The 27,829-nt window shown below is 37.7% G+C and overlaps 1 protein-coding gene across 2 annotated transcripts; it reads left to right on the top strand.

Moving 5' to 3' along the window:
* Nucleotides 1-1,150: 1,150 nt before the first annotated feature.
* LOC108118164 (2-oxoisovalerate dehydrogenase subunit beta, mitochondrial) lies at nt 1,151-27,048 on the top strand. 2 transcript variants are annotated; one of them, XM_017230725.2, is made up of 6 exons: nt 1,152-1,456; nt 1,510-1,587; nt 25,621-25,867; nt 25,932-26,150; nt 26,207-26,299; nt 26,356-27,048. In XM_017230725.2, the coding sequence occupies exons 1-6, from the start codon at nt 1,236-1,238 to the stop codon at nt 26,581-26,583; spliced, it is 1,086 nt and encodes a 361-aa protein (XP_017086214.1). In that variant the 5' UTR covers nt 1,152-1,235; the 3' UTR covers nt 26,584-27,048. The 2 variants fall into 2 exon arrangements, with proteins under 2 accessions (XP_017086222.1, XP_017086214.1); XM_017230733.2 differs by lacking the exon at nt 1,510-1,587 and having other exon boundaries at nt 1,151-1,456.
* The last annotated feature ends 781 nt before the right edge of the window (nt 27,049-27,829 follow it).

A 27,829-nucleotide genomic window follows, 5' to 3' on the forward strand; every position in this document is an offset into this window, starting at 1 on the left:
GTAAAAGTTCTAGAAGGTGACAGGTACATTTTAAAGTCTTTAACTAATAAAAGAAATTATAAATATGAACATGAGGATTTAAGAAAATTACGATCGAAAAACAAGCCTTCTATTTTGTGAAACTGTTAATATGATAATTTGTTATGAATTAAGATAAGAAAATTGGATTTTGTTATGAAACTATTTAATGTTCAGTCTAATAATTAAAAGAAAGAAAGAAAATTCTAAGGTTGTTATTTTGTACACGAGGTCGTGTTAGGGTCAGGATGGCCGTGTCGGCGCATTAAAACTGCGTGGTTGTGAATGTATGTGTGTGTGTGTGCGAAGCGACGGCGTTGCTCGCTGACGCCAAATTGTTGTCGTCTTAAGAAGTACCGTTATAGCGGGGCGACAGCGTTGTGTCACTGTCGCCGAGCGTGGTTTGGTAGTAGGCACAGCAGATAGAGATTTAGACGCGGACAGTTGCGAACTAGAACTTGGAGTGTGTGCAAGGCCGAAACTCGTTGCGCTAATATAATGGAGAACAAGAGATAGAAGAGTTAGGGATAGTAAAGCAAGGATGGTATAGTAGGGATGGTACAATATCCTAAAGAAATATTATCTTCTTTGGACTATGTATATGTCGTCACTCGGGTGGGAGTTGCCTACAACACACGGCGGCGATACGCCAACCCGCCTTCAATACACAAGCCACTAGTGTATATTCCACTCAAAACGCATACTGGGGAATACAAGTACATAGATCGCTTACCGCAGTATAACCACTCACACTCCATGGCTTTTGACGACAAACTCACCACGAGCGCGCCATATTTATCTATCTAATGCCCGAACTCTTCATGAGGACACAATACCAAAATTCCAATACTAAATATTAAACTAACGATAATCGACCTGCGACAGTGAACAATGATTTTGAAATGTTTTTGTTTATTTTTGGTGGTGGAAAATCGATAGAACATCGGTGTTTTTCGCCAAAAACATCGAAAACATTAATGTCCACAAACATCGAAATTTCTTCACCTCCATTACTTTTTTTATGCTATATGAAATATATATATAAGCCCATGGGAATCAAGTATAATATGAAATACCTTGATCAATATTCGGCCGTTCCTAAAGATGTATGAATGGTATTAAGAGTATACGTATTTTTTTTTTAAGTCAATCTAAATATTATATCATTAACAGCCGACCATACAATTTGTAAAAATAAATTTACATATCAAATAAATATGAATATGGCCCAAGTAGCGCGTAGGCTAGTGAGTAAAGTCCGCTCTGAATTTAACTCATCGTCATTTTTTCGATCACATTTTACCTATTATCCCACTTTGGGAACTGGGAAAAAAATGAATATGTTTAGCGCCATAAATAACGCATTGGATTTAGCACTTAATAATGACCAATCGTCATTGCTGTTTGGCGAGGATGTGGGATTCGGTGGAGTTTTTCGGTTAGTGAAACAATTTAAAAATAAATGATACCCTATATACTTTGATTCCACAGGTGTTCAGTTAATTTACAAGACAAGTACGGATGTCAGCGTGTTTTTAATTCTCCTTTATGTGAGCAAGGAATTGCTGGGTAATTACAAATTATAATTATCCATTAAAACAACCTCAGAGCTTTTCATTCCTTTAATTTTCCCCATTAATATTCATACATATGTACCTACGCACATAGTTTTTGAACCCAATTACACATTTTATAAATGTATGTACATATATACGTCGAATGTACAAGTTAGCAAGAAACCCCCGAGATTATGAAGCTCCGTAATATAAGAGTTGTGCACTACACCCGTCGTGGGCAACTGCCCCACAGCAATGGCCAGCAGCGATCTCTTGATTCTTGTACGTTTGCATGGTTGCTCAAAGCAGACTATGTCGGCTATGCCTAGTTAGTTTACTTTAAGTTTAGTTCCGTTTGTATCCCCAATAAAGTAAGAGCAAACAGCTGAGATAACCCGCCATTAACTTCCTATACGATTATCACTGACTGAGTCCTCTAGGCCAACGGTGTTGGGACAACAGTCCTTCCTCATATCATAGTCATCTTAATTCTGCAAGTAGATTGAAGAACCAGCGGTTAGCAGCTACCCCTCCACTGAGCCCTAGTTGCACTGAAAATCTCTGAAGAGCATTAAAAAGTCCCTAGGCTGGTGGATTGTAGTAGCCGAAGGCAGCAGCCCACACTAGCGGATCCAAAAGGGCCATGACGAGTATCATCTTTGTCCCGCACTGGACCGTTTATTCCAATGGCACCCAACAAAATAATCTTTTGCTTACAGTTTATCAGAAACTTAACCTTAAGGGCTTACAGCCCTTTTTAGAAAAAAGCACGCTTACTTACTAACTGTGACGTCACTGTCCATGCTAAGCTTTATAACATACATCTCTTAATAAATTGTGATATAATGTTCCGGTTTGAAGACTTAAATAAAAAAAAATTGTCAAAAATGTTTCACGAGGTCAAACAAACACATCCATTTTTTTAACTTTTTAGCTTTGTGGGCGATAGATTAAAAAAAAATAATTCACCTTGGTAGCATTATTGAAACCTTCTGCTTAATTCGATTTTTCTTTCACTTATAGCTCCCGAAACCTCAGGGTTTCTTCAAAAAGCGCAAACCTTTTTTCGAGCTTGGTGGCAGAATTGGGTGCGCTTAAGATTATACTTGCCCAATCCCAATTTTCTAGCGATTTCAACGAATGAATATTTCCCAATGGGCGTCGGGTCAGAAAGAGTAAAAATACACAATTGTGGCTGCGTTTGTCGAGCGCCAGCAGGATATTCGAAAACTAAAAATGTTGATTGACACAGGATCGGTGCAGTCAAGCTCCTAAATGAGCATAAAAATGTAACACATGTTGCCTGCCCATCCATTCACCGTGAGTTCAATGCTCCATGAGAATTTTCAGAAAAGTTTCCATGTTCTTTATATTAGACACCGTCAGGAATCTGCTAGCGCAGGCGGGTGCTACACTGCTGCTGAACAGTAATATTACGTACGGCAACAAAATCGAAATCCTTGAGCAGTTAGGGATGACTACAAGCGAATGACATAGAAAGGGATTGAGGCGTTTAAGACCTCTAATGAGAGCTATATTTTAATACTGTATTCAATGCAATCGCACCAAAGACCATAACCCGGTTTATGCAATACCTTACCCTTTTCCAAATGGGGTAGAGATTTCGCGAACAAAATAAGTTAATGATTAAATGATTGCATTATCAGGCCTTCTCAGTCGGGTTGGGAAAGAAAGGGCTGGATAGAAATGGCATAAAACAACTGGCTCATTATTGACTTCAAAAAAATAAAACCTTCATGATTATTACTTTCAAAAAATGACGAAAGTACGATACGCACCCAAAGAAACAAGAACTTGGAACCATCCGTTCACTCACAGGGCAAAGACCCCTTGACTTAAGATTTAATACACCCACGTTACTATTACAGTTCCAATCCAGATAGGGATTTAAGGGTGTTAAAAGTATGCGACGAAGTAAATCTCGAAACTAATAACAGATTCGACAACAAAACATTCCCATTATATTCTGATGAAAGAAACATTTTACCAAAGTGGCGCACAGATAAATGCTAAATATAAATTTAAAAAAAACTTATAGACAGTGATGAGCAGCGCCAGAAAGAGCTACTCTCACTTAATAAAAACAGAGTACAGAGTGTAAATTGATTTGGTGGTAAAATCTATATTATACATTGAAATTAATAGATATACTTTAAATAATTTTGCTCATCAATAATTGCATTTTAATACATTTTTGGCTTCTTGATCAAAAATGATCATAAATTTATTTAATTTTGTTTGTCCCATTCTGTTATTATACCTGTTACTTGTAGAGAAAATTGGTGTCTATGGTTTGTAGTTAGAAAATCTAGGTAGAAGAAAACGTCCGACCATATTATTGGTCAGTGGTAATAAAATGTATTATTTATTAAACAAGGGCAAAAAACAGCAACCACTTTTCAAGCTCAAGCTATTTTAACCTCCTATTTACAACCTTCTGAACCGACGGATCGCAAAAGCGGAATGGTCACATACAATGCACGAACTGCCAGAAGACATACAAGCAGATACTGCACATTATTTAAGAGGAATAGCGGGGGTCCCTCGCTGCCGTCCAGTTGTTCCTCGGCCGATGTCAGGCAGTTGAATGGTCTCTTCTTGGCTAAAAGCAGGTGCTCCGGTTTAAAGGCGCTTTTGGTGATGATCGGCGAGTTATACAATGGGGCTAGTGTCAGTTTGTTTTGCTCGTGATTCCTCAGTCGATGTCCGCTAGATGAAGAGGCTATTCTTGGCCAGCGGCCGGTCTAATGGTAGCGGTATAATGCGACATCTGGATAAATGCTGTTTCTGGCTCACTTTTATGTGTGTTAGGCTTCTGATATACTTTTGTAGATGTGGTTTAAACAGTTGTGAATTTTGAGGAAATCCGGTTATATTATCAGTTGTTGAAAGTGTGACGTGTGTGTTACTGCTGCTTAAACTTTCCCTCCCCTCCTCCCTCCACGTCCACTTAAACTCAAGCCAGACTCCTCCCTCCACTTCCTAGACTGTTATCTCCGCTCCTCTTTTCACTTCCACTCATCTTAAAGTCGCCCTCTACTAGCCCTAAACTCACCATGGGCTCTTCCCTCCAGGCAGTGTGTAGTATGTTAAGAATGTATTATGTTTTATAAGTTACTACAAACTGTGGGCTGAAATGATAACGATTTCCACTCTTCGTCACCGCTGCAACATATACATCATCGTTGAAAGTTTTATATATTTATATAAATATTATTAAATATTCTCAAGACCAAAGAGAAGAAAGAATATTTTGTGTGTGTGTTTCTTTTTGTTTTGTTTTTTGTTGAACGCTATAAATATATTATTTTTTAGAAATCACAGCCATATTTTTAATACAATTAAAATATTGCTATGCCAACTTGAAAAAAATTTTTTTAACGATTTTGTTCGTTCTTCCAGTGTAAAGAGGAGCAGACCTAATAAAGCTTTTTGCTCAGGCGAATTCGGTCGCCGCTCTCCATCTCTCGGATTGTCTTCATCTCTGTCTATAACATAAGGTATTTTAAGTTGAATAAAATAGTTGAAACGAGAACTCCCTTTCGTTCGCACGTACTGTGCCCTTTCGTCGAATAATAAAACAATCAAACCCTGCATAATTTTTAAAATTAAATAAAATCTCTTATTTAAAAACCCATGGTGGCCCTTACGTGATTGCAGTCGTTTGTTTTCGGTGTTTATTTTAAAAAACAATAAACAAGTGTCCGATATAAACCCACGCGTCGGTCTAAATTACGCAGCCAGAAGCCCACTAGGAAAAACGATATACATGGAGCCAAAGAGGGAATTTGCTGAGCGGGCCGAATCGGACATACAGGTATAGAATGTTTAAAGTTGAAAGCTAATCTGTGACGTTTTTCTAAATCATTTCGGCCCATCTGTCAACTTTTTGCATTCGTGTAAAATCGATAGATAGTGAGCATTCTAGCCAATAATTTAACACAAATAAAGTTTGCATATACTAACAAATTATTTATTATTTATTAAACCTGCCAATAAATATTATCAGATAAAAGTGAATCCCTTTGGGTGTTAAATTTAATTTCGTCGTGGACCCAACTTGTGTCTTAATTACCCAACTTATCGTAGTTGAGGGTTCAATTTGAAGACAGGAAAAAGTTATTTATTTCGTTTTTTACCTTTTGCTCGAAGAAAATCGCAGTACATTTTTGCGCGCATTTTCTTATATATTCGTTGTTTTTTTATTTATCGGCCAGTGCATCATTTTTCGCTAAGTGTCGTCACATATAAAGGAGAGAGCCACCGGCCGAATATACACCATGCACACTCTCGCACTGATATCGCTGCCATCCCTTTCGACCTCTCTTTGCATTTTCGTTTCGGTCGCTGCACAAGTGCAAGCGTTGTTGTTGTATTTCGCAGCGTTTTTGGTATTCTGGCTGAGCTTGTGCTACCCTTTAAATTTTGTGCGTGCGGCGTGTTAGTTCCGACAAGTCCCCTGCTTACGTTCGGAATATACCACTCGAATATTTTTTTTTGGATTAAAATAAATTTTTTATAACGCTCTTCGATTCTTGAAAAGTTTCAATAAACAATTAAATGGCGAGCAAAGACATCGAAGCTTAAAAATAAACGACATGGAATATTGAAGTGTATATCTCGAACACAGCAGTATTTACAAGAGGGTCGACTATCTCTAAATCCAGTTGAATTGGAATATCGATTAGATTAGAAACTGCCGTTATGGCAAAATCATTACTGATTTCGCTAATAAGCAAAGGCAGGCTTATGAGCACCGATGATGCTGCTCCGCCAGTGGAGCGCACTTCCCAATGCTGTTTGTCGAGCGCTCCAACATTCGGCGGAAAGCACTCCGAATTTAACAATTTTATAAGCGTTTTCAAAACATTTGTCGACAAAGATGACACTCTGCACGATATTGAAAAATTCAATCATTTGATATCGTGTCTGGCTGGCGACGCTTTAGGCACAGTCAGGGCGTTTCAAGTCACTTCGGTCAATTACCCCAAAGCCCTGACTAGCGTGAAGCGGGTGTACGATAATGATTGTCTGATTTTCTTCGACAATATATCGACGCTTTTCAATCTGTCCCAGCCAACAGCTACAGCATTGAGAAACCTGATCGACACAGTCAGAGCTCTATATGATTCTCTGCTGTCTATTGGGCATGACAAACGGTTAACGAATGCCATCCTCATCCACTTAATAATGAGCAATGTCGATGCAGGAACGAAGAGAAAGTGGGAAGAACAGTTGGACTATACTTCGCTTCCTCTTTGGAACGAATGTGAGACGGCTTTGGATAGACGATACCAGCACCTGGTCGCCGAAGAGGCTTCCAAGCCCAAAAATGTTCAGCCTAACAATACATTCCCCAAGAAGAGTGAAATTAAAATTTTTCGTTGGTCGCTGCCAGGGACGATCCTGCCTTATGTGGGTTTTGCACCTCCGCAGAGCATCAAATAGGAAATGGCATTTCTTAACGTTCAGCAGAGGTTCGATTTTGCTAAGAAAGTGCCCTTATGCATTAACTACCTTCGCAAGGGTCACACTGTTAAAAAGTGCAAGTTGAACACAGATACTCTGCTAATACAAACCTCGCGTTGCCGCCTCTTCCTCAGCCCGCGCTCACACAAGAGTCTCCATCCACTTCGCACGTTTTGCATGCGACTGTATCGGGTAGAGTTATTCTTGACACAGCTATCGTGAGCGTGTCAACGAAAAATGTCGAATTTGTGATGGCTCGAGCGTTTCTTGACTTTGGTTTACAAGTAAATTTTGTGACCGATGAGCTCGCTCAGAGACTACAAATTAAAAGAGAGGCCGTGGGTATGAGCTTGGCGGGAATTGGTGAAACTAGTGCTCAAGCAAAAAAAAAAATATACACAAAAGTAAAGTCGCGAATAGCGAAAAAAATATTTCTGGTTATCATCCGGATCAAGCGGTGAACACCAGCGGGTGGAGGGTACCCGATAATATTCTATTGTCAGACCCATTCTCCTTCAAGCCCCAAAAAATTGGCAGGCCTATCTGCGCAGATTCATTCTTTGAAATTCTGTCAGTTTGCCAGATAAAGCAAGGTCCTGAAATTCCAATCTTACAAAAAAAATGGTTTTCGCTGGATAGTGTCAGGGAGATGTGGCTCGGAAAACAAAGTAAAGGCAGAATATTCGGTACATCTCAGATGGCAGGAAGAAGCGTTGGAGTCAATCGACACCACCTTGGAGAAATTTTTGTCTGTGGAGGACTTACCGCCTAAGGCTAAAGTCCATATTCCTGAGCAGCAACTTTGTGAACAACACTTTGAGAAAAATACTCAAAGACTGTCGTCTGAGAGATTTTCGGTTCGTCTGCTGTTCAAATTGAACCCGAATGCTCTTGGTTTGTCGCATGAACGTAGATTTTTGTCGCTTGTCAAAAGATTTTCCTTTAAAGAAAATGTACCTGGATTTCATGTAGGAATATGTATCAATGGGCCACATGTCCTCTTCTGATGATAAAATTCCAGATGGCCCACACTATTTCATTCCGCAACAATGCGTGCTGCGGCCTCAAAGCACCTCAACCAAGTTGAGAGTGGTATTCGTTGCATCAAGCCTCACATCGACGCAGGTTGCGTTGAATGACATCTTGATGGTAGGCCCCACTATTCATGAGGAGCTATATTCTGCTTTGGTACAGAATGCATAAGTTTGCCCTTGCAGCGGACATTAAAAAGATGTACCGCCAAGTGATGGTCGACGAAGCTAACTGAAACATCCAGCTCATAGTGTGGAGGCGGATCCTTTTGAGTCTCTGAAGATCTTCTAGTTGAATACTGCTGAAAACTGGGTATACACGATCGTTTTGTAATTTACCAGGTCAACGATTCGCAGCATTGAGCAGGAAAAGTGAAGTCCTGGCTCATCAGGAGCTGCCCTTATGTCGATATAACGCCAGTACAGTATCTAGATTTAATAGTGATTGAAAATTTATGGGAAATATTGGACATATCTGTAAGGAAGAGGAAGATTTCGACCAAAAATGATCGGAATACTGTTCCTATGGAAAAATGGCCAAAAATCACAGAGTAATCCACTAAAAAGATAGTTTCTTCCATGAGAAATCGTCTCAAAGCTGTCATGATCCAGAAAATATGACATACAAAAAATTAGCTGTTAAATTACAAATAATTAGTTAAGTAGAATCTGCTGCATGAAATAAGCTGTGGCATGAAAAAGGCTGAATTTTTTATTTTTATTACAAAAGTTTTTTGTTTTTGTGATTATGAAAATGGTTTTAGTTTAATAAGCATGTTAGTATTCCCTGTTAAAAAACTGCGTTTAAATTTTTTTGAGTTTAGCAGGAATACCGAGTCAACATTTTTTTGGTAGCTGCACGAAATAAGCTGAGATCCACTGTATATGGAAATATACCCTTGCGTTTTACAATTTGAAAAATGCCCTTATCCTACATAAATTTTCTTCTTTTAAATAACTAGCAGTACTGTTTAAATTAGACGACATAAATGAATATAAACATCTCAGTTCCAATAATTCCGTTTTTTAACTACAATTTTCTTTTATATTGATATATGAAACTCTTTGTTTAATGGTATTATAGAAATTTCACCATCAATTTTTATTAATTCTTTCACAAATAATAGACAGTCGTATGCTGAGAGATTATGAAAAAATATAGGGAAAAACGCGAGGAAACGATATAGTCGAGTGCCGCGACTGAAAGATACCCGTTATTGTTTTACACAATTTTAAAATATTCATTTTGCTAGTGGAAATTCCCAAAGCGCCATCTACTGTCGGAGAAAGCATGTTGAGTAACTGATAGGGACGACACTACCCATGAGATGGGCCATGGCCTTAAACCTTAAATTTCTTTATAAATAGTGAAATAATGTTCCGATTTAAAAAATCTTTGGTAAATCGATAGATATTAACAGAAATAAGTTATACAAGGTCGTAGGAAGGCATTTGTAATAATTTAATAGACGCCACAGTTTTCCGCGGTTTGTGGGCGGGGCCGGATGAAAGCTCGTTACAAGAGGCAGTGGCTTTTCTTAAATACGTATTTATATAAATATACATTTTTAAACACCTTTTTTGAGTTGATAATGGATAATAGTGGTTTCTTCCTCTTGCTAATTTGCTTTTGTCCAACCTTCAACTTGAAAGCAACATCGGAAAGTTGAGTAGGTGTCTTTGTAGTATATCCACCAAGAATTGATGAGTCAACTGCAGCAGGTGCACTGAATAAAGTAGAATTAATCCTGGAAGAGCATACACTGCTGATTGCACCAGTTGTCGCAGTTGCCGTGAAAAATATTGGATTGCTAGTAGCACTAGTAAATGTTAGCGTTGTTGTTACGGCAGTGATATTCTGAGTTTCAGAGCACGGTGAGCGTTGCTCACAGCTGATTTCTGCTCTGATCTCTGAGGTTTTTTTTCCAGAAACGTGATGCATTTTTCCAAATACAATTATTATTGCTAAGCAGCGAGTTAGTAAAATGATTTCCATCCATTGTTAGTTCACCTTCTGTGCCGTTGCACGCAGTGTGAGGGGTGATGCCCAAACGGGCAATAGTGCAGACTAGTCGCACTACAGTTATGTTTTTGTTGTTGTACTGCTGCCGACGCAGCGCGAGACAGGGTCCGAAATTTCCGCACGAAGAGTGGACCAAAACAAAACACGCAAAACAGTTATTGTAAATATTATTATTTGCTCGATGGCAGTTTTATTTTAAAATATATTTGTATTTTTTTTAACTTTTATTTTTTGACCACCATTTGGGTTTTTCACAAATTTTTTATTTTCAAATTTTTTCGATTTCTCGATCACAATTTTGTTTTTTTTTACAAAAAATTATATGTTAATAATTGTTAAATTAAATCAATTGTTTTTGTGTCTCGTTGCTTTTAAATATATATTATACTCTGTCTCTTACCACTGGTGGGGGAAAACAAGAGTCAATTATTTTTAGCAACCTTTAAAAACTGAATTTTGTACAGATTTTTAAGGAGCTGGCCTTTTCTCTTAGTCTCTTACCACTGGTGGGGGAAAACTGCAGAGTTGTCGAAGGACCAAAATGAACGGGGTGTTCGGAAATAATATAAAAACAACCTCTTTCATTGAGTTCTGAAATGAAACTTTTCTTTATTTTTCTAAGTCCCTGCTTAGGAAACTACAATGAAAATCTTATTCTAATCTTATATTATACGAGGTGTGTTCAAAAAGTAAGGTGACTCTTCAAATTTCGCGAATTTCAAATTTTTCGATTATCGATTTTTTTGTTTTGTTATATTGGTACACTCTTCCCTAACATCTGTACCAAGTTTCAATGGAACATCCTCTTTTGTTTGGTTGTGAGAGGCGTAAAGTTACAAGTTGTTTTGCGAGCTCGGCGATTTTTTGCTATCGAAAAATATGGATCAAAGGATTTGGATTTTTTGGCCAAAAACAACACCACAATAATGCCTCAGCCACCATATTCACCGGATTTGGCCCCATGTGACTTTTTCTTGTTCCCAAAACTGAAGATAATCGAAAAATTTGAAAAATTTGAAATTTGAAAAGTCACCTTACTTTTTGAACACACCTCGTATAACTTCTAAAAGGTTTCGATAATCGAAAAATTTGAAATTCGCGAAATTTGAAGAGTCACCTTACTTTTTGAACACACCTCGTATATGGTCTACGCAGAGACCGCGCCTGCTTGCCTGCGCGAGAGGGTTATCTTTTGACCCCTGCGTCGGCACTGGGTGCAGCGTGATATTTTGGGAAGGCTCAAGTGGCCTGCACTCACAGATTACAAGTGCTAACACTGCACCCTTTTTGGTTTTCAGCAGCAGATCATAACTTACGGCTCTTAATCGATTTACATTGTGACACTCGAAACATTACGTGCATTGAGCTCATAAATTCTTATATTTTATTAGTGTTCATCTGAACAACCTCTTATGGGTTGATATATAAGTTAGGAGGGTTTGTATTTGTTGTTTAGGATTAAAGTTTATTTATTCGATCCGCTGTCTAGCGTGGTCGATAGATTATATAATTATCAACGCGGTCTGCGTAAGTAGACTTTTATTGATGATTTGCGCGGCGATGACCGGCGCTTATGATATTCAAAAATCGACTAATGAGTATACAGCATTGATCTTATCTCAAAAGCTCGATCTACGTTCGAAAACTAATTACAGGAATATTCTTATTGCTAAAGCTCGCCCTATTACTGCAAAAGAACTGTTTTCTTGATTACGTTAACTTGTAGTTTCGTGATTGTGTTAACTCCTCCCTTTCTAAGACGAAGACTGTCCTCAGACTTCTTAAAACATGCAATGCCGACTTCATGGCGGATCCATTTGAAACTGCTCATCTGGTCGTGTACTTAAGTAGTTACTCTGCCGATAAATCTCGTACTTGGTACTGAGTTTGGGCACTGGAATGATAGTTCAATTGGATGATCCGTGCGCTTCGGTCGTTGGTGACAATAGATAGTCGTATTGATTTTAACACAGTTTTTGTTTTGCTTACAATCATGGGACCACTGTCGGCTTAACTGGTTGATGTGAAAATGTTTAGGATTCAGTTTGATTGACAGTAATAACTTAGTGCAGCGTTGCAGTATTCATGGGCAAGTTTTTAGCAAAAGGTAGAATTTAGGATATCAGATATTTTTCCTATGATACTTTGAATTTCTTAATGTTTTTATATATTAATAACAATTATACTTAGAACAGAAATTATACCTAACAATGTGTTTAATGGTGAATCTTATATTCGTAAAACGCTTACTGTTTGAACATATTTGTTTTGTTATTTAATTCGAAAGTATTTGGAAAGGGTATTGACAACATTTGAGGTTTAATAAGTGTTCAAATCCTGGCAGAGAGTGCTTTGCATGTTGTTTGTTTGCGCCTTTTTATAGTAAGAAGATGGTTTCTTTTCTATCGTATCTCTGATTGCGTGGATTTAAAGCTTTTGAAATCATTACCTTTAACTTGTGCAAAATAGGATGACTCGGAAAATGATACAAGTGTATTTGGTTTTATTCATTTTGAGGTGATTAGTAGAATTTGTTTAAATAATAAACTTAAGTCAATTCTGTTGCCTATGTCCAGTCTACTTTCGTGTAGCTTACTAGCTTGGCGTTGGTCAGTGAAGAAAAATAATGAAATTTATAACATTCAATGCTCTTAACGTAAATTATCTTTATGAACGACCCTCCCTTTTATAAGGACCGTTGTCCCGAGGTATGCTTCGATTTTTTCTTCCCTATACCGTGGGGTAAGTTTATTTCCCAGGCGACTGTTTAGTTTTACCATTACGGTTTCCCCCACCTCAAAGGTTTCATTCGTTTCATTTTCTCTTCTTAACTGTTTCTCTTTTCTATGATTTCGTTTGCGAATTTGGTGGGAAATTGAATGAATGTTGTCGATCGGCCGTTTGTCGGTGACTGAGTGCCCTGTTTTCCACTGGCCGTAGGAAGTACTAAAGAGTGGTGGTGCGTTCACTATCTCAACATTAAATCGGTTTGATAAAAGTGACCTGATTGACTCGGAGTTTATAGACGGTTCATTGTCTCAAAATATTGCCATTGTATGGGGATAGAAGTTCATTAATTGCATAATTGCAGGTTCTATATCTACCAAAAATAATAAAAGTGCGAGTTGAATATGATGGGCCCTCTTCTATCACTATCTGGTTAAAAAAAACAATTAACCGGCTTGTCGATAGTTATGATGGTATATGTCAGTGAAATTTCGCTATGTATTGTTGCTCTGTCTGACTGGGGGTCGTTTTCCAAAACGTGAATGGCCTGCGTGTGTTCGTCTATAAACGCCCTCCACCTTTTGATCTTAGCGTTTGGATTCCTGTCTGACACGGCGAACGTTAGCGGTTGGTGATTCGTATAAATGTTTAGGTTTTGGACACCATAGCGATAATTCCTAAGATATTTTTTTTTTTTTTCGCGACTCCCGTTGCTTAACGTGCAACCCACCTCCCGCCCAACCGACCGAGGGGCGCTGCCGTCTATCGTACGGCTCGGAACTCGGGGATAGTACCGAGTGGAATATTAAATTAATAAATTAAATAAATATGAGCTAAGTGGTTTAGTAAGACGATTTTTATGTTAGTAGGTGAAGTATTGGATATAATGTTGTAGAGGGTATTGTAACTCGAAAATAATACCCTAAATGGTTCATGAAGGGCAAAGTTCGAGCTGCAATGTCTCAGCGGGCACATTGATGTTTAAGCGACCTATTAGGGCTTGACTATCAATGTCCCCACTAATAAGATTGTTAACAAAAACAACGCCAAGCATTGTCCTACGGTTAGCAAGGGTAGGTAAGTTTATTAGTAATAGTCTGCTTTTATAGGAGGGAAGATGTAAGTTTGCATCCCAATTTTGGCCACGAAGAGCAAATAAGAGAAAGCTTTTTTGAATTGATTCTATACGGTCTTGGTGGACCGCGTACTGGGGGTTCCAGACGCAAGATCCATACTCTAAGATCGGACGAACGAGAGAGACAAAAAAAGTTTTGGTTACGTATGGGTCATTAAATTCTTTCGACCATCTTTTTATAAAACCTAACACACCTCTGGCTTTGTTAACCATGGAAAAAATGTGGTGGGAAAATGTAAGTTTGGCATCCAATAGGACACCTAAGTCGTCTACTAGCTTAATACTATCTAGGGTTACACCACAAAGTGTATAAGTGGATACTAACGGCTTAGAGCGACTGAAGGTCATTACTTTACACTTAGAGCCGTTAAGATTTAGTAAGTTTGCAGAGCACCAAAATTGAAAGTTTTTAAGGTCAGATTGTAGTTTTCTCTGGTAGCACGCATCATTATATTGAATACAAAGTTTCACATCATCTGCGTACATTAAAATAAAAGAATTTGTTAAAGCGATTGGAAGGTCATTTATGAATAATGTGAAAAATAGCGGACTTAAATGGCTTCCCTGAGGGACACCGGATGAAGCATAAATCGGACCAGACAAGACATCTTTAAATAAAACACGTTGCGTTCTACCAGTCAGATAACTTTCAACCCACTTAAGAAGATCGCATGGGAATCCGATTAAGTCAAGTTTATGAACTAAAAGTGAGTGATTTACAGAGTCAAATGCTTTACTAAAGTCAGTGTAGATGACACCTGTCTGAAGACTTTTTCGGAACCCAGTAATGACATAAGAGGTAAATTCAAGCAAGTTCGTAGTTGTAGACCGTCGAGCCATAAAACCATGTTGATATGGAGATTTTATTGATCCACACTGGTGTTGCAAATGGGGCACAATAATTTTCTCAAAGAGTTTAGGAATTGCTGATAATTTAGAGATACCTCTATAATTACCAGCATCCGAGGTTTTCCCTTTCTTGTGTAAAGGAATGATGAAAGATTCCTTCCAAATAGGGGGAAACGTAGTCGTTTCAAGCGAGAGGTTAAACAGTTTGAGAAGAGGATTGCAAATGGAAGACGCGCAGTACCTAAGCACACAGCCGGGAACGCCGTCGGGGCCCGGAGAGTATGTCGGCTTAATACTCTGAAGATCCTTAAGAATACCACTCTTAGATAGAAAAGGTCGCGTGACGAGGTTCGATTGTGGAACACCGTAGACATAAGGCTTCCTAGCGGTTGTCGAAGGTGAATATGTGGTTTGAAAAAACTTGGCGAACATATCGGCTATTGCCTGATCAGTTCTCGCCATTGAGTTTTCAAACGTTAGTGCTGAAGGAAACGTTTTAGGTCTACGCTTAGTCTTAACGAAATTATAAAACTGTTTCGGATCCTGTGTAAATTGGGTCCTACAACGAGCTAAATAATTTTTATAACACTGAGCGTTAAGCACGGTAAAATTTGACCGAGCAATTAAGTATTGAGAGTAACTAAGCGGAGTTCTAGTTTTTAAGTATTTCTTCTGAAGCCTGAACTTTATATTTTTTAAGGTGCTTAAGCCCTTGGTATACCAAGGAGGGTTATCCGTTCTGGACTGGTACCTCATCGGAACACATATATCAAAAATTAGGTTTAATGCATGGTAGAATATGTTTAAAGCTGAAGTCATATCATTGCATGCGTAGAGATCGGACCAGTCAAAATCAGAGATAAGAATATTAAGTTTAAGAAAGTCTGACATGCTAAAACATCGAACCTTTTTGACAGCCCTAGTAGGCTCAGTCGTTTGGAGTGGTCCAACGTCGATCGCCAGCTCCAGAGTGGGATGATAAAGATCTTCAGGGCGTGTAAGTGGTGGAACCCTAGATATATATACGGAGTCCGAATCTGAGATAAAGCATAGATCGAGTAACCGACCTAAAGAGTTTTTAACATGGTTAATTTGTTCCAGGGTCATGTCTAACATACCTGCAATAAAATCATTATGTGAGGAAGGCGTTAAAGCTAAACTATTTTCATTTTTTGACCAGTTAATTTGTGGTATGTTAAAATCACCCAGAACCACTAACTGATCTACATCTGATAATAACGTAAAAACGGACTGTATGGCCGCTAGGTGCAACTCATACGTGGATGGGTCGTTAGGGCCCAAACGATGGCCAAAAGCTCTCGCTCATTGGTTGCGAAATTAAGTTCTCTATCCTGTAAAGTCCTCGTAATCATTGTAATGGGCTTGCCATCCTGAGACAAGACAGAACCCAGGCCAAGAGCTGAAGCGTCCGTAGTTAAGTCGAAAGGTTTCTTGTAATCGGGATACAGTAACATTACATTACTTGCCTCCGGGCAAGGACAATTTTTAGTTTATTAAAAGCAGAACATTGTTTTTTATTATCTGCCTTCAGAATGTCAGGTCTAGCAATGGAGGCGAAATCCCTTATAAAGCAGTGGTAATAACTTGCCAAACCCAAAAAAGATCGAACACTAAACAAATTTGTGGGCTGTTGTTAGTTCTGGATAGCATTTACTTTATTAGGACGGGTTGTAATACCCCCGCTGGATACCATAAATCTGAGGTATTCCACCGTTTCTTTAAAGAAAAAGGATTTTTCTCTAGAGACCCTCATGTTGGCCTCAAACAGTCTATCCAGTACACAAGCAATGTCATTTACGTGGTCCTCCTTTCCTTTGGAAAATATTATGACATCGTCAACATAGACAAAACAGGACTTTCCTATGTGGTCTCTAAGGACATCATGGCACGTTGGAATATACTTAATGCATTTTTTAGGCCAAATGGCAGTCTGGAAAACTCATATTTTCCGTTTCCGACCGAAAATGCTGTTTTTACTCTATCCCTTTCCGCAAGCAAGATTTGGTGAAACCTCGACTTAAGGTCAAGGGTTGTAAAAAACCTAGCCTTTCCCAAATTAGACAAGATAGATGTCACGTTTGTTATAGGGTACTTGGGTACTTGTCGTCTACGGTTTTTAAATTAAGCTTCCGAAAATCTATCACCAACCTTTTCTTTAAATTTCCCTTTTCATCTGTACCTTTTTTGTCAACCATCCAAACTGGGTTGTTATAAGGTGAGGGCCTGATAATTTCGTCCAAGCCATTGGTCTCCTTATTTACAAAATCCGCTACGCCCATGGGGTACGGATAAAGTTTTGAGTATATGCGCTGATCGTCTACGGTACGTATTGTGGCAACGATATTGGTATTATACGGGACTGCTTCCTCTGGTTCCGCAAAGACACCCAATCGGTCTCTAAGCAATGTGTGGAATTTATTGGATATAAGGCTTGGTACAACGATATCATTTACATTTGTGAAATTTACGCTGTTCCATTTCCAAAACCGAATTGGTTCGACTTTATTATTGATTCTCACAGTTTTCTTCTTAAAATCTAGTATTGCATTTGCCTTTGTCAATAGGTCAGGTCCTATTATGGCGTCAAAGCTGGAAAGGTTTGGGAGAATGAAGAACGGAACATCCGTATTAAAAAGCTTAATAAAGTATTTGTATTTTACGGAGTTGCAACCATGTAGCAATTTCACTGTGAATTCTTTTTGCACTGGTATTATGCACTTTAACTCGGGGAGAGGATGTATGTAGTTTTTTGAAGCTCCGGTGTCGATCAAAAGTTTTATGGTTCTCCCTGCTAGCTCTTGCTCTATGTATGGTAGCAGAATTCTATAGCTATTCTATTAACATGATCGTATGCTAATTCATCCTCAAAATCCTAAACCTCTGTTTCTTCTTCACCTTGAACTTTCCTATGAGCTAAGCGGTGAATCCTTTGCTGTTTTGGCCCTGTAAACCATGCACTGCTACTATATGATCTTTTGAAGCGTGTGCATAATACATGCGCCTGAGCCTGACTTGTGTTCTGTGGTTGGGGTTGCAAGGTGTTTGCCATGTATTTTTTTGTTAAGATGGCCAAATATTTTGCTGTTGAGAAGCCCAAAAATGTCCCTGAGTCGGGAATGGGGCTCTCCTAAGTTGATTTTGACCCGTTAGTCTAGAGCGATTAGATAAATCAGGATTCACCAAAGGGACTGGATTGTGCCTTTCCTGGTTATCGTAAATAGAAACCTGGCATTTGCTAAAATACGGGTTTTTATTTTGTATGGGCATAATTGAGTTCCTATCCCTATCATTGTGTCTTTGGTCTGTGATTTGAACTCTGTCTCCTAAACTTCTGAAAAATTAAGGGCAAATTGATAGCGTTCGTGGTTGGAATCGACCTCTTGCTCTAGGGCAAGAGCTGTTGGTAGGTCTTTCGGACCTTTCGCAAAAAGAATATTGCCCCAGTTATAAGCACACGTAGTGCGTCCATCCTGTACTTTTCATTCAGTGACATCGCCAAGGCACCATCGAATGTCATTATTGTCTTGTTGGTAAGCAAGGTAAGTTTTTTCCCGACTTCGTCGTAAAATTCGGTGGTAGTCAAGTTACCCTGTCGTAATGTTGATAACTCTTGTTCGATATGCAGATGTCAGCATATGTGAAATAAAGACGGCTGATCATTGCTTTGAAATTCAAGGGAGTATTAAATAAAGCCAACACCGTGTTTGCTGAGCCTTTTACTTTGTTTCGCATAATGCCAAGAGCTTGGTAAAACGTTGAGCTGCCCTCGTATTTTTTTTTAACAGCGGGCGCGCCGGCAACAGCACTCTCTACGATCGCTTCACTCAGCGCCATTTCGCAAGATATATTTTTTCTTGACCACCAATTATTTTCTTACAAGTTATTTCCTTCTGCACTATCTGTTCGCCTTGCCTGATTTGCCTGACTTATTCAAATTGGACACGAGGTCTTCTAAAATATTTTCACTGTTACTCATCTGTTTTTGTCTTCAATACTCTTTGCACAAATTATATAACGAGGAATAAAAGAATTTTCGATTCGTTCAATAAGCGTTATACTTACAATTAATTAATAGTGCTTAAGGAAAGGTTACATATATGATAAATTGGGTCTTATGTATTAATATAAAAAGTGAAAAAATAAGTTATTGTTGAGGTTAGAAGTCGCTGCTGCTGGCGCTGTTGTTTCTGGCTGCTCCAGTTGTTGCTGCCTCTGGATACTCCAGTTGTTATTCTCTCGGGATACTCCAGTTGTTGTTGGCTTTTAATTTATTTATAATTAGTTAATTATCGTAGGTTCGAATATCCGTTTGAGCGCCAGTTAGGAGGGTTTGTATTTGTTGTTTAGGATTAAAGTTTATTTATTCGATCCACTGTCTAGCGTGGTCGATAGATTATATAATTATCAACGCGGTCTGCGTGAGTAGACTTTTATTGCTGCCTTGCGCGGCGATGACCGGCGCTTATGATATCCAAAATCGACTAATGACTATACAGCATTGATCTTATCTCTAAAGCTTGATCTATGTCCGAGAACTAAGTACAGGAATATTCTTATTACTGCACAATAACTGTTTTCTTGATTACGTTAACTTGTAGTTGCGTGATTGTGTTAACTTATATTTATATTCACTTCCAAATGCATTATTTCTATTAATGACCATAAGCTGTCTCGTTCTTAAAATTCACTTATTTCATATTTTATATGGTTGTATAACTCGATGATTGTTTCATTTAGATTAGCATTGCGCCATATTACATAAAATTCACAAATAACTACACCCAATAGATAATTTTTTTTTGCAACATCGATATTTACTATATTAATCTTCTTTAAAAAATTCAGGGTATAATTATCTCTTAAAGCCTAGGGCCGATTGACGAGGGTGACTAGGATGAGTGGAAGTGGAGGGAGGAGTGGAGGTAGGAGTCTAGCTCGAGTTTAAGCGGAAGTGAAGGGAGTAGTGGAGGGAGAGTTTAGGGAGCAGTAACACACACGTAACACCCACAACATCTGATACTATAAACGGATTTCTTCATTAATAACAACTGTTGAAGCCAAATTTACAAACGGATATCAGAAGCCTCACACACATAAAAGTGAGCCGGAAGCCGCATTTATCTAGATACCGCAATTATCCAGAACCCGCATTTATCCATTTTATTTGGTTTTTTTATGGCGTTATTTTTATGATTATACATTTCATTGAAAAACGTATTTCTGATTTCTGTATTCTGCTATTTTTGGTGTTATATCTTACAAGAAACATTATATAATATATCCCACCAACACACTTTAATAAATGTTGAATAGAATAAACTAAAATTAATTTTTTTTTCCCGCGCAGGGTATATAAGCCTTAGAAGACTATGTCAAGCTTAAGAAGCGGAGCGCGCAGTCCTCATTGAAAGGCAAGCGTGTCAACCGAAGCGAGTCGAACGCGCTAGTACATTATAATATTATAGACGCTAAAGTTTTCCGCGGCTTGTGGGCGTGAAAGCCGGACTTAACTTAAGCCTAACTTTCTGGCTCTTTTAGTTTCCGAGATTTTTGCATTTTTGGTTTTCCCTGTTTTGTGGGCGTTAGAGTCGGCGTGGAAAGATGGGAAAAAAGCATATAAGATACCCGTTACTGTTTTACACAATTTTAAAATATTCATTTTGCTAGTAAAAATTCACAAAGCGGCACCTATTGTCAGAGAAAGCATGTTGAGTAACTGATAGTGACGTCACTGCCTATGTGAGGCCTTATAATTTAAATTTCTTCCGAAATAGCGAAATAATGTTCCGTTTTGAAATCTTTGGTAAATCGATTGATATTGACAAAAATATATTATACAAGGTCCAACTAAGACATACACCATAATATTATAGACGCCACAGTTTTCCGTGATTTGTGGGCGTTAGAGTGGCCGTGGCCGAACAAAATCTAGGCGCAATCTTTTAATTACGTATTTTTAAGAACAACTTGCTAGCTCTTATAGTTCCCGAGATTTTTGCATTGTCGATTTCCCGGGTTTTGTGGGCGATAGAGTGAGCGGGGCTTTCGCATTGAGGGCATTATAAAAACCTACATGCTTAATCCGAACTTTCTATCAGCTATAGTTACCGAGATATCAGCTTTTCTATAAAATGCGAAAACCGTCTTTCGAGCTTGGTGGGCGTAACAGTGGGTATGGCCGGATAGTAGTATCACCATATGCATCTATTCGGCATCTAGCTCCAACAGTTCCTGAGATTTTAGAGATTTTAGTTTTTCATGATTTGTGAGCGTTAGAGTGGGCGTAGCAGGATGCTGAAATAAACTTGCGCTGCGCAGCTGTCAAGTGATTCTCAGTTTGGTTTGGCAATTCATCATGAATAGAATCACGCCTAAACAACGCTTTCAAATAGTGCAATTTTATTTCGAAAGTAATAGTTCTGTGCGGAATGCGTATCGCAAACTACGTCCGTTTTATCGACGAAGCGCACTCTGGTTGAATGGCTATTTCTCCAAACAAAACTGCCGCATTTGGACTGAAGCTAACCCTCAAGTGTATGTCAAAACACCGTTACATCCAGAAAAACGGACTGTTTGGTGTGCTTTATGGGCTGGTGAAATCATAGGTCCGTACTTCTTCAAAAACAATTATGGCCAATATCTTATTGTTGGTTGCTCGATGCTAATGCTGCTCCAGGTCAGGCCGATGAGGTGGTAAGGGTAGGGTGCTTGCTGAGTAGTAGTGTGTGTCAAGATAGATGGGAATTGGCGGCCGGGCTACTGCTCCCAGGTGGCTTTTGATGGTGTGCCACCAGTAAGGTGGTTGATGATGTGTAAAATGAAGTTTATGTCAAGAGCGTGACTGCCCCTATGCCCCTGGCCTTAAGATCAGTGGGCAAATGCAGATTATATGACGGCAATAGCCGGAATAAAGTTTATGGAGCTAAGTGCTCTTTATTCAAATAATTATAAAACAGAACTGAGGAACTTTGCTGTACGAAAAACGGAGCTTAGTCGGCAGGCCGACCGCATGACAGTGGAAAAAGCTGACTATCGCAAAATGAGCATAACTCACCATACCGGGAACCAATGGGACCCAGGCACGGCCCCCAAAGGCGGGTATGCTGAGTCAGCATCTAGAAAGACTAGGGTGATCCAAGAATCACCCAAGATTTCTACCGACTGTTTGTTACCCCCAGTAGTGTTAACTGGCCAGACGTTCTAATGGAAAATTGGACTTTCAGATTGGACTACATCCGAGGCAGCCGTGGCGGTCATATGCCAAAAATTATATTTTAAATGTAATGCCACAAGATTATCTTTTGAAAAGTTCTGTGAATCGAATAATCTATCGTTGTTTCATTGAAAGTTTTATACCTTTAGCGATTTCGTTTTTCCGTGATTTGTTGGCGTTAGAGCGGGCGTGGCAGGGTGAAATAAGCTTGCGGCTTATGGCTTGTACCAAAAAAAGCTGATAACAGTGGAAAAAAAAGTGGGGTATATGTATTGATTATCGCAAATTGAATGAAAACACAGTATATGATATGTTGTAAGTTAGGAAGAGCTCAATATTTTTCTACTATAGTCTCGAGAAAGGCTTTTACCAAATTCTTGTTCAGGAACAAGATAGGGAAAATACAGCGCTTTCTACTCCTCACGGGCATTACTAGTTTAATCGGTTGCCATTCGGGCTCAAAAACGCTCCTGCCACATTTCAACGCCTTATAAAAACAGTCTTAAAAGAAATAAATAGAATTTATGTGGTCTATCTTGACGACGTTCTTATTTTTTCTACTAGTTTTTCAGAACATGTTGGCCACCTTCACAAAATTTTTAAAAAACACTGAAGCAAATCTTAAGATTCAAACCAACTAATGCAAATTCTTTTCAAAAGAAACTCAGTTTTTGGGTTATGTTTTAACCCCCGAAGGAGTAAAGCCTAACTTAACCTTGCGGTATAAAATTGGTTACAATAATGCGATTCAAGTCAAATATTTGCCGTTTTGTTCGATGACGCGTTCCCAACGAGATGCCAACTTAATAATGCCCCTCTCATAGAAGCTCGCTTCCCTATTGGCAAAAAACTCGGAGCGTGGCGCATCTTCGACCACCTCTACACCAGAACGAAAACGTTGATACCATCGTTGTGCGGTGGAAATGAAAACTGTATCGGGTCCATAAACTGCAAAAATTTTATTGGTGTTTTATTAGTATGACGTGATGCTACGAATAAAACAAGAACTATGCGCTTTCAGTCTTTTTCAAGTCTTTTTTGACAACCTAATATAACAGAAAAGAACTTAATGAAATACTTTATAGATGGCTTGTTAAGCTCACCGAATTTAATATAAACGTATCATTCATTAAAGGAAAAGATAACCAGGTAGCTGTTTTTTTAAGTCGAATAAGTAACGACGAAATTTGTGCCGTAGCTGAATCCTGTAGCTCTTTAGAAAACAATGTTGATGCCATTGGTACACAACATACACAAGCTGAAGACTTTGTAGACACAACTACTTTAGGTAATTTAGAAACAGTTGTTAATAGATTTAAAATACAAATCATTCTAACAGATAAAAAACCCATGGAATTCGAATATAAAAATAAAAATAAGAAAATTTATTTAAATTTAAATGATCTCGAAAATAGAATGGAAGAAATTTTGAAGCATCATGTCATAAAAGGCAAAGTAGGAATATTCAGTGAATATAACGATCATCAATACAATAAGTTTCAAAACAAAATTATCCAAATTTTTAAAGGTAATAAAAATGTAAAATTTGTAAAATGCTAATTTCACGCAAATGACATTGAAAACAAAAAAAGGTGTGTATAAAGAAATTGAACGATTCCATAAATATGATACTGGTCATCCAAGTATAAATGAAAATTACCAAAGCTTAAAAAAGATTATTTACTTTCCAAAACTTCAACATTACATCCAAAAGTATATTAACAATTGTGATATTTGAAATCAATGTAAATATGATAGGAACCCAGTAAAAGAAAAATTAAAATATACAGAAACACAAAAACGATATAAAAAATTGTTCATATGGATATCTATACAAATTCAAAATGTAATTTTCTAACTTTTATTGACCAATTTTCAAAATTGGCTACTGCATAATACCTTGAGGATCGCTATAATCAAACTATAATCGAAAAAACGCGCTTGTACACATCCCAAAGAGGAAACTTTGAAAAATTAATAACTGATAATGAATTTAATAGTGTAAATATAAAAGATTATTTATGAAATGAGAACATAGAAGTTCATTTTGTGAAACCGAACAGTCACACTGACAATGCAGACGTTAAAAGATTCCACAATACTTTAACAGAAAAAATAAGAATAATATACCTCGAAAAAAAAGATCTATCAATCAAAGATAAAGTTAGTAAAGCTATAGAATATTATAATAACAGCTATCACTCAACAATACAAAATTCGCCAATGAATATTGAATATGGAAATTGTGACAAAAAACTTGTACGTAACAACATTCTAAAATATAAGGAAAATTACATTACATCTTTAAATTTTAAAGAAACTAGAAATGAGGGATACATAAAAAACAATAAGTCTCTAGGACACAAAAATGAACCGAAATATAGGAAATTTAATTTAAACAATGTAAATAGCTCCAACATAAAAAGAAAGAAGAAATATCAAACTTCAAATGTAATAATAGCTATCCACCCTTAATTAACCAATTAAATTAAACACACGTATATATGTATGGATCACTTTGGGAATTTGTGCGGAAATACTTTAAATATATTTTGTGGAATATAAGCAAGAAATGAAATACAACCTACTTCGTCTTGTATTTGGTTATATAAGATAAAGTTATGGAATATTGTGGCGGCATGCTTGGCCACAATATTCTCCGCCTGCACAAGTCTTGCAGGAGGTTATGCCTTGGCACGTGCTGCTCACGGATGTGTTGGTTTTGGATCGGTCGTTGTGGCAAGTTGCTGCCCACAACAACCGGTCACTTTGTTGGATGCCTCTGCAGCGGTAGAGTGATGAAAAGTGCAAATCGGGTCCAGGTGGTGGCGACGTAATAGCAGGGTCTAGCTCCAGCTGTTATATTAAAGTTGTAGGATATTGTGGGAGCGTGTTTGCCCACGTGGTTGACAAAAATGAAAACACCCGGGTGGCTGGATAATGAAATTTGGTCAAGCTGTCGTTCAGCTAACTTGGTATAGGAATTAAATGCAATGGTAAGGGCTTTCATCCTTCGTGGTAAGATAGATTGACAGAGTGGCATACTGAGAAACTTGGAGACCAACAGTGGAAAGACAGACTCAGACAGACTGACAAACCTAAAGAATATGAAACTGATAGTGCCTTACAGTTTTGCATACAAAGGCATATCAAAATTATAAATTTTTGTAAAGAAAATTAACAGACACTTAAAATTTCTTTAAATCATAACCTTTTAGTGCTTGGCGGCTAATTTAAGTTAATAAAAATATCAAATGCCAAGTTTTTCCATTTCTTGCCGATTAGAATATAATAATCATTGAGGTTTTTCGTAGCTCAGTCTATTAGGGAAAATATTGAAAAAGTATAGGAAAAAAGTATATACATTTCATGTTTCATTTATCTTTTAATTTTAACTAAAACCTGTTTAAATGTGACATTTAGTATTCAAAATAAATTTATTTTAGTTTCAATACTTTTACATTTTTAGGTGTAGATTGCAAAAAAAAAAATTAAGCAAATTTCGAACTTTGTAAAAAATAATTAAATAATAGACATTGTTTTTATTTATTTTACAGCTTTGCGATTGGAGTTGCTAATACTGGAGCTACCGCGATAGCTGAAATTCAATTTGCTGATTATATTTTTCCGAGTTTTGACCAAATAGTAAATGAAGCAGCAAAGTATCGTTACCGAAGTGGTGGGCTCTTCGACTGTGGATCTTTAACTTTTAGAGTTCCTTGTGGAGCTGTAGGTCACGGAGCACTTTACCATTCTCAAAGTCCAGAAGCATACTTTGCTCATACCCCGGGCCTTCGTGTTGTGGTAACTAAAAGAAATAGATACTAACTATAGAGACTGCTGATCCATTCCATTTCTCTTAAAATAGGTTCCTCGTGGGCCAATAAAGGCAAAGGGTCTTCTTCTTGCATGTATAAGTGATCCTAACCCTTGCATCGTATTTGAGCCTAAATCTTTGTATCGAGCAGCTGTAGAAGAAGTACCAACGGAATATTATACCTCGGAGCTCGGCAAAGCCGACATACTACGAGATGGAAAAGATGTCACACTAATTGGTTGGGGTACTCAAGTCCATGTTCTATTAGAAGTACGTGCTAATGTCTTATCACTAAATTTTTGGTACTAAAGTTTTTGATGTTATAGGTAGCTGAACAGGCAAAATTACATTTTAATGTCGATTGTGAAGTAATTGATTTGGTATCTATTTTGCCATGGGATACTAATACCATATGCACCGTAAGTAGCTTGTATTGTAATTTTTTCAATTTGTTAAAAAAATAGAATTATTTTAGTCTGCGAAAAAAACTGGACGGGTTATAATTTCTCACGAAGCTCCATTTACACAAGGATTTGGCTCTGAACTAGCATCGTACATTCAGGAAAAATGTTTTTTGTACCTTGAAGCACCAGTAAAGCGTGTGACAGGATGGGATACACCATTTCCTAATGTCTTTGAGCCCTTTTATTTGCCTGATAAGCACCGATGCTTGTCAGCTATAAATGAAATTGTTAACTTTTAAAAAATTTCGTTTATGTTAACATGTTGCTAAACCTATTGTTCGAATACTATTTGAAAAGCAAAATTGATTAATTCTTTACTTTACATTTTTTTGTAAGCCAAAAACTTGAAAATAAGCAAGGGCATGTTTAAATAAAAATTTGTATAGGTATACCCGTTCTAAGAAATGCATTTTAAATCAAGTTCACTGTCCGAGTTGCTTTGTCCATATCCATTATCCATTTATCCACTATAAGAGCCGGACAGTTAAAAATGGCAGTACAGTGCAAGTTTATATTGAAAGTTATCCACACCCAAAATTCATACACTTCAGATACGTTTGTAAATAATAATACATACTAAACTTACTTGAAAAGGTTATATATCAAAGCTTTCGGTTTTAGCAGACAGATATCTGAAATCTTTATTCAACCACTGTTTAGAATTCACAAACGTAATATAATATTAAAATTTATTTTTTCTTAAACTTGTGGTTTGCTACTCTTTAATTCTCATTAGCACTTTTTCAAATCGAAACATTCAAACACTGCCAACCTTAACAGTGGTAAGCAGTGTCGAACAATCTCAATGTTGTTAGGCTTAAACTGGTTGTCAGCTTCGTAAGAAACTGTAACATATTTGGCAGGTAAAGATACCGATTTAAAATTTTAAAATATTCATTTTGCTAGTGGAAATTCACAAAGCGCTCCCTATTATCACAGAAAGCATGTTAAGTAACTGATAACCTACAATTCTTCATAAAAAGCGAAAAAATGTTCCGATTTGAAAAATCTTTGGTAAATAGATAGATATTGACAAAAATATGTTATACAAGGTCAATCGAAGACATACACTATAATATTATGGACGCTACAGTTTTCCGCGGTTTGCGGACGTTAAAATGGACGTGGCCAGATAAAAACTCGTGTCGAGTTGCAGTGGCATCTCTAAAATAACTAAATAACTCTTATTGTTCCCGAGATGTTTGCATTTTGCATCATAAAAGGGTATACTAGATTCGTTAAAAAGTATAGTAGAAGGAAGCGTTTCCGATCCTATAAAGTTTATACATATATATATTCTTGATCAGGATCAATAGCGAAGTCGATTGAGCCATGTCCGTCTGTCCGTCCGTCCGTCCGTATGAATGCAGAGATCTCAGGAACTATAACAGATACAAAGTTGAGATTAAGCATAAAGATTCTTGAGGTCCCTAGACAGCGCAAGTTTATTTCAGCATCCTGCCACGCCCACTCTAACGCCCACTA

Source organism: Drosophila eugracilis, unplaced genomic scaffold (genome assembly GCF_018153835.1).
Source record: "Drosophila eugracilis isolate 14026-0451.02 unplaced genomic scaffold, ASM1815383v1 contig_2149, whole genome shotgun sequence".
Lineage (NCBI taxonomy): Eukaryota > Metazoa > Arthropoda > Insecta > Diptera > Drosophilidae > Drosophila > Drosophila eugracilis.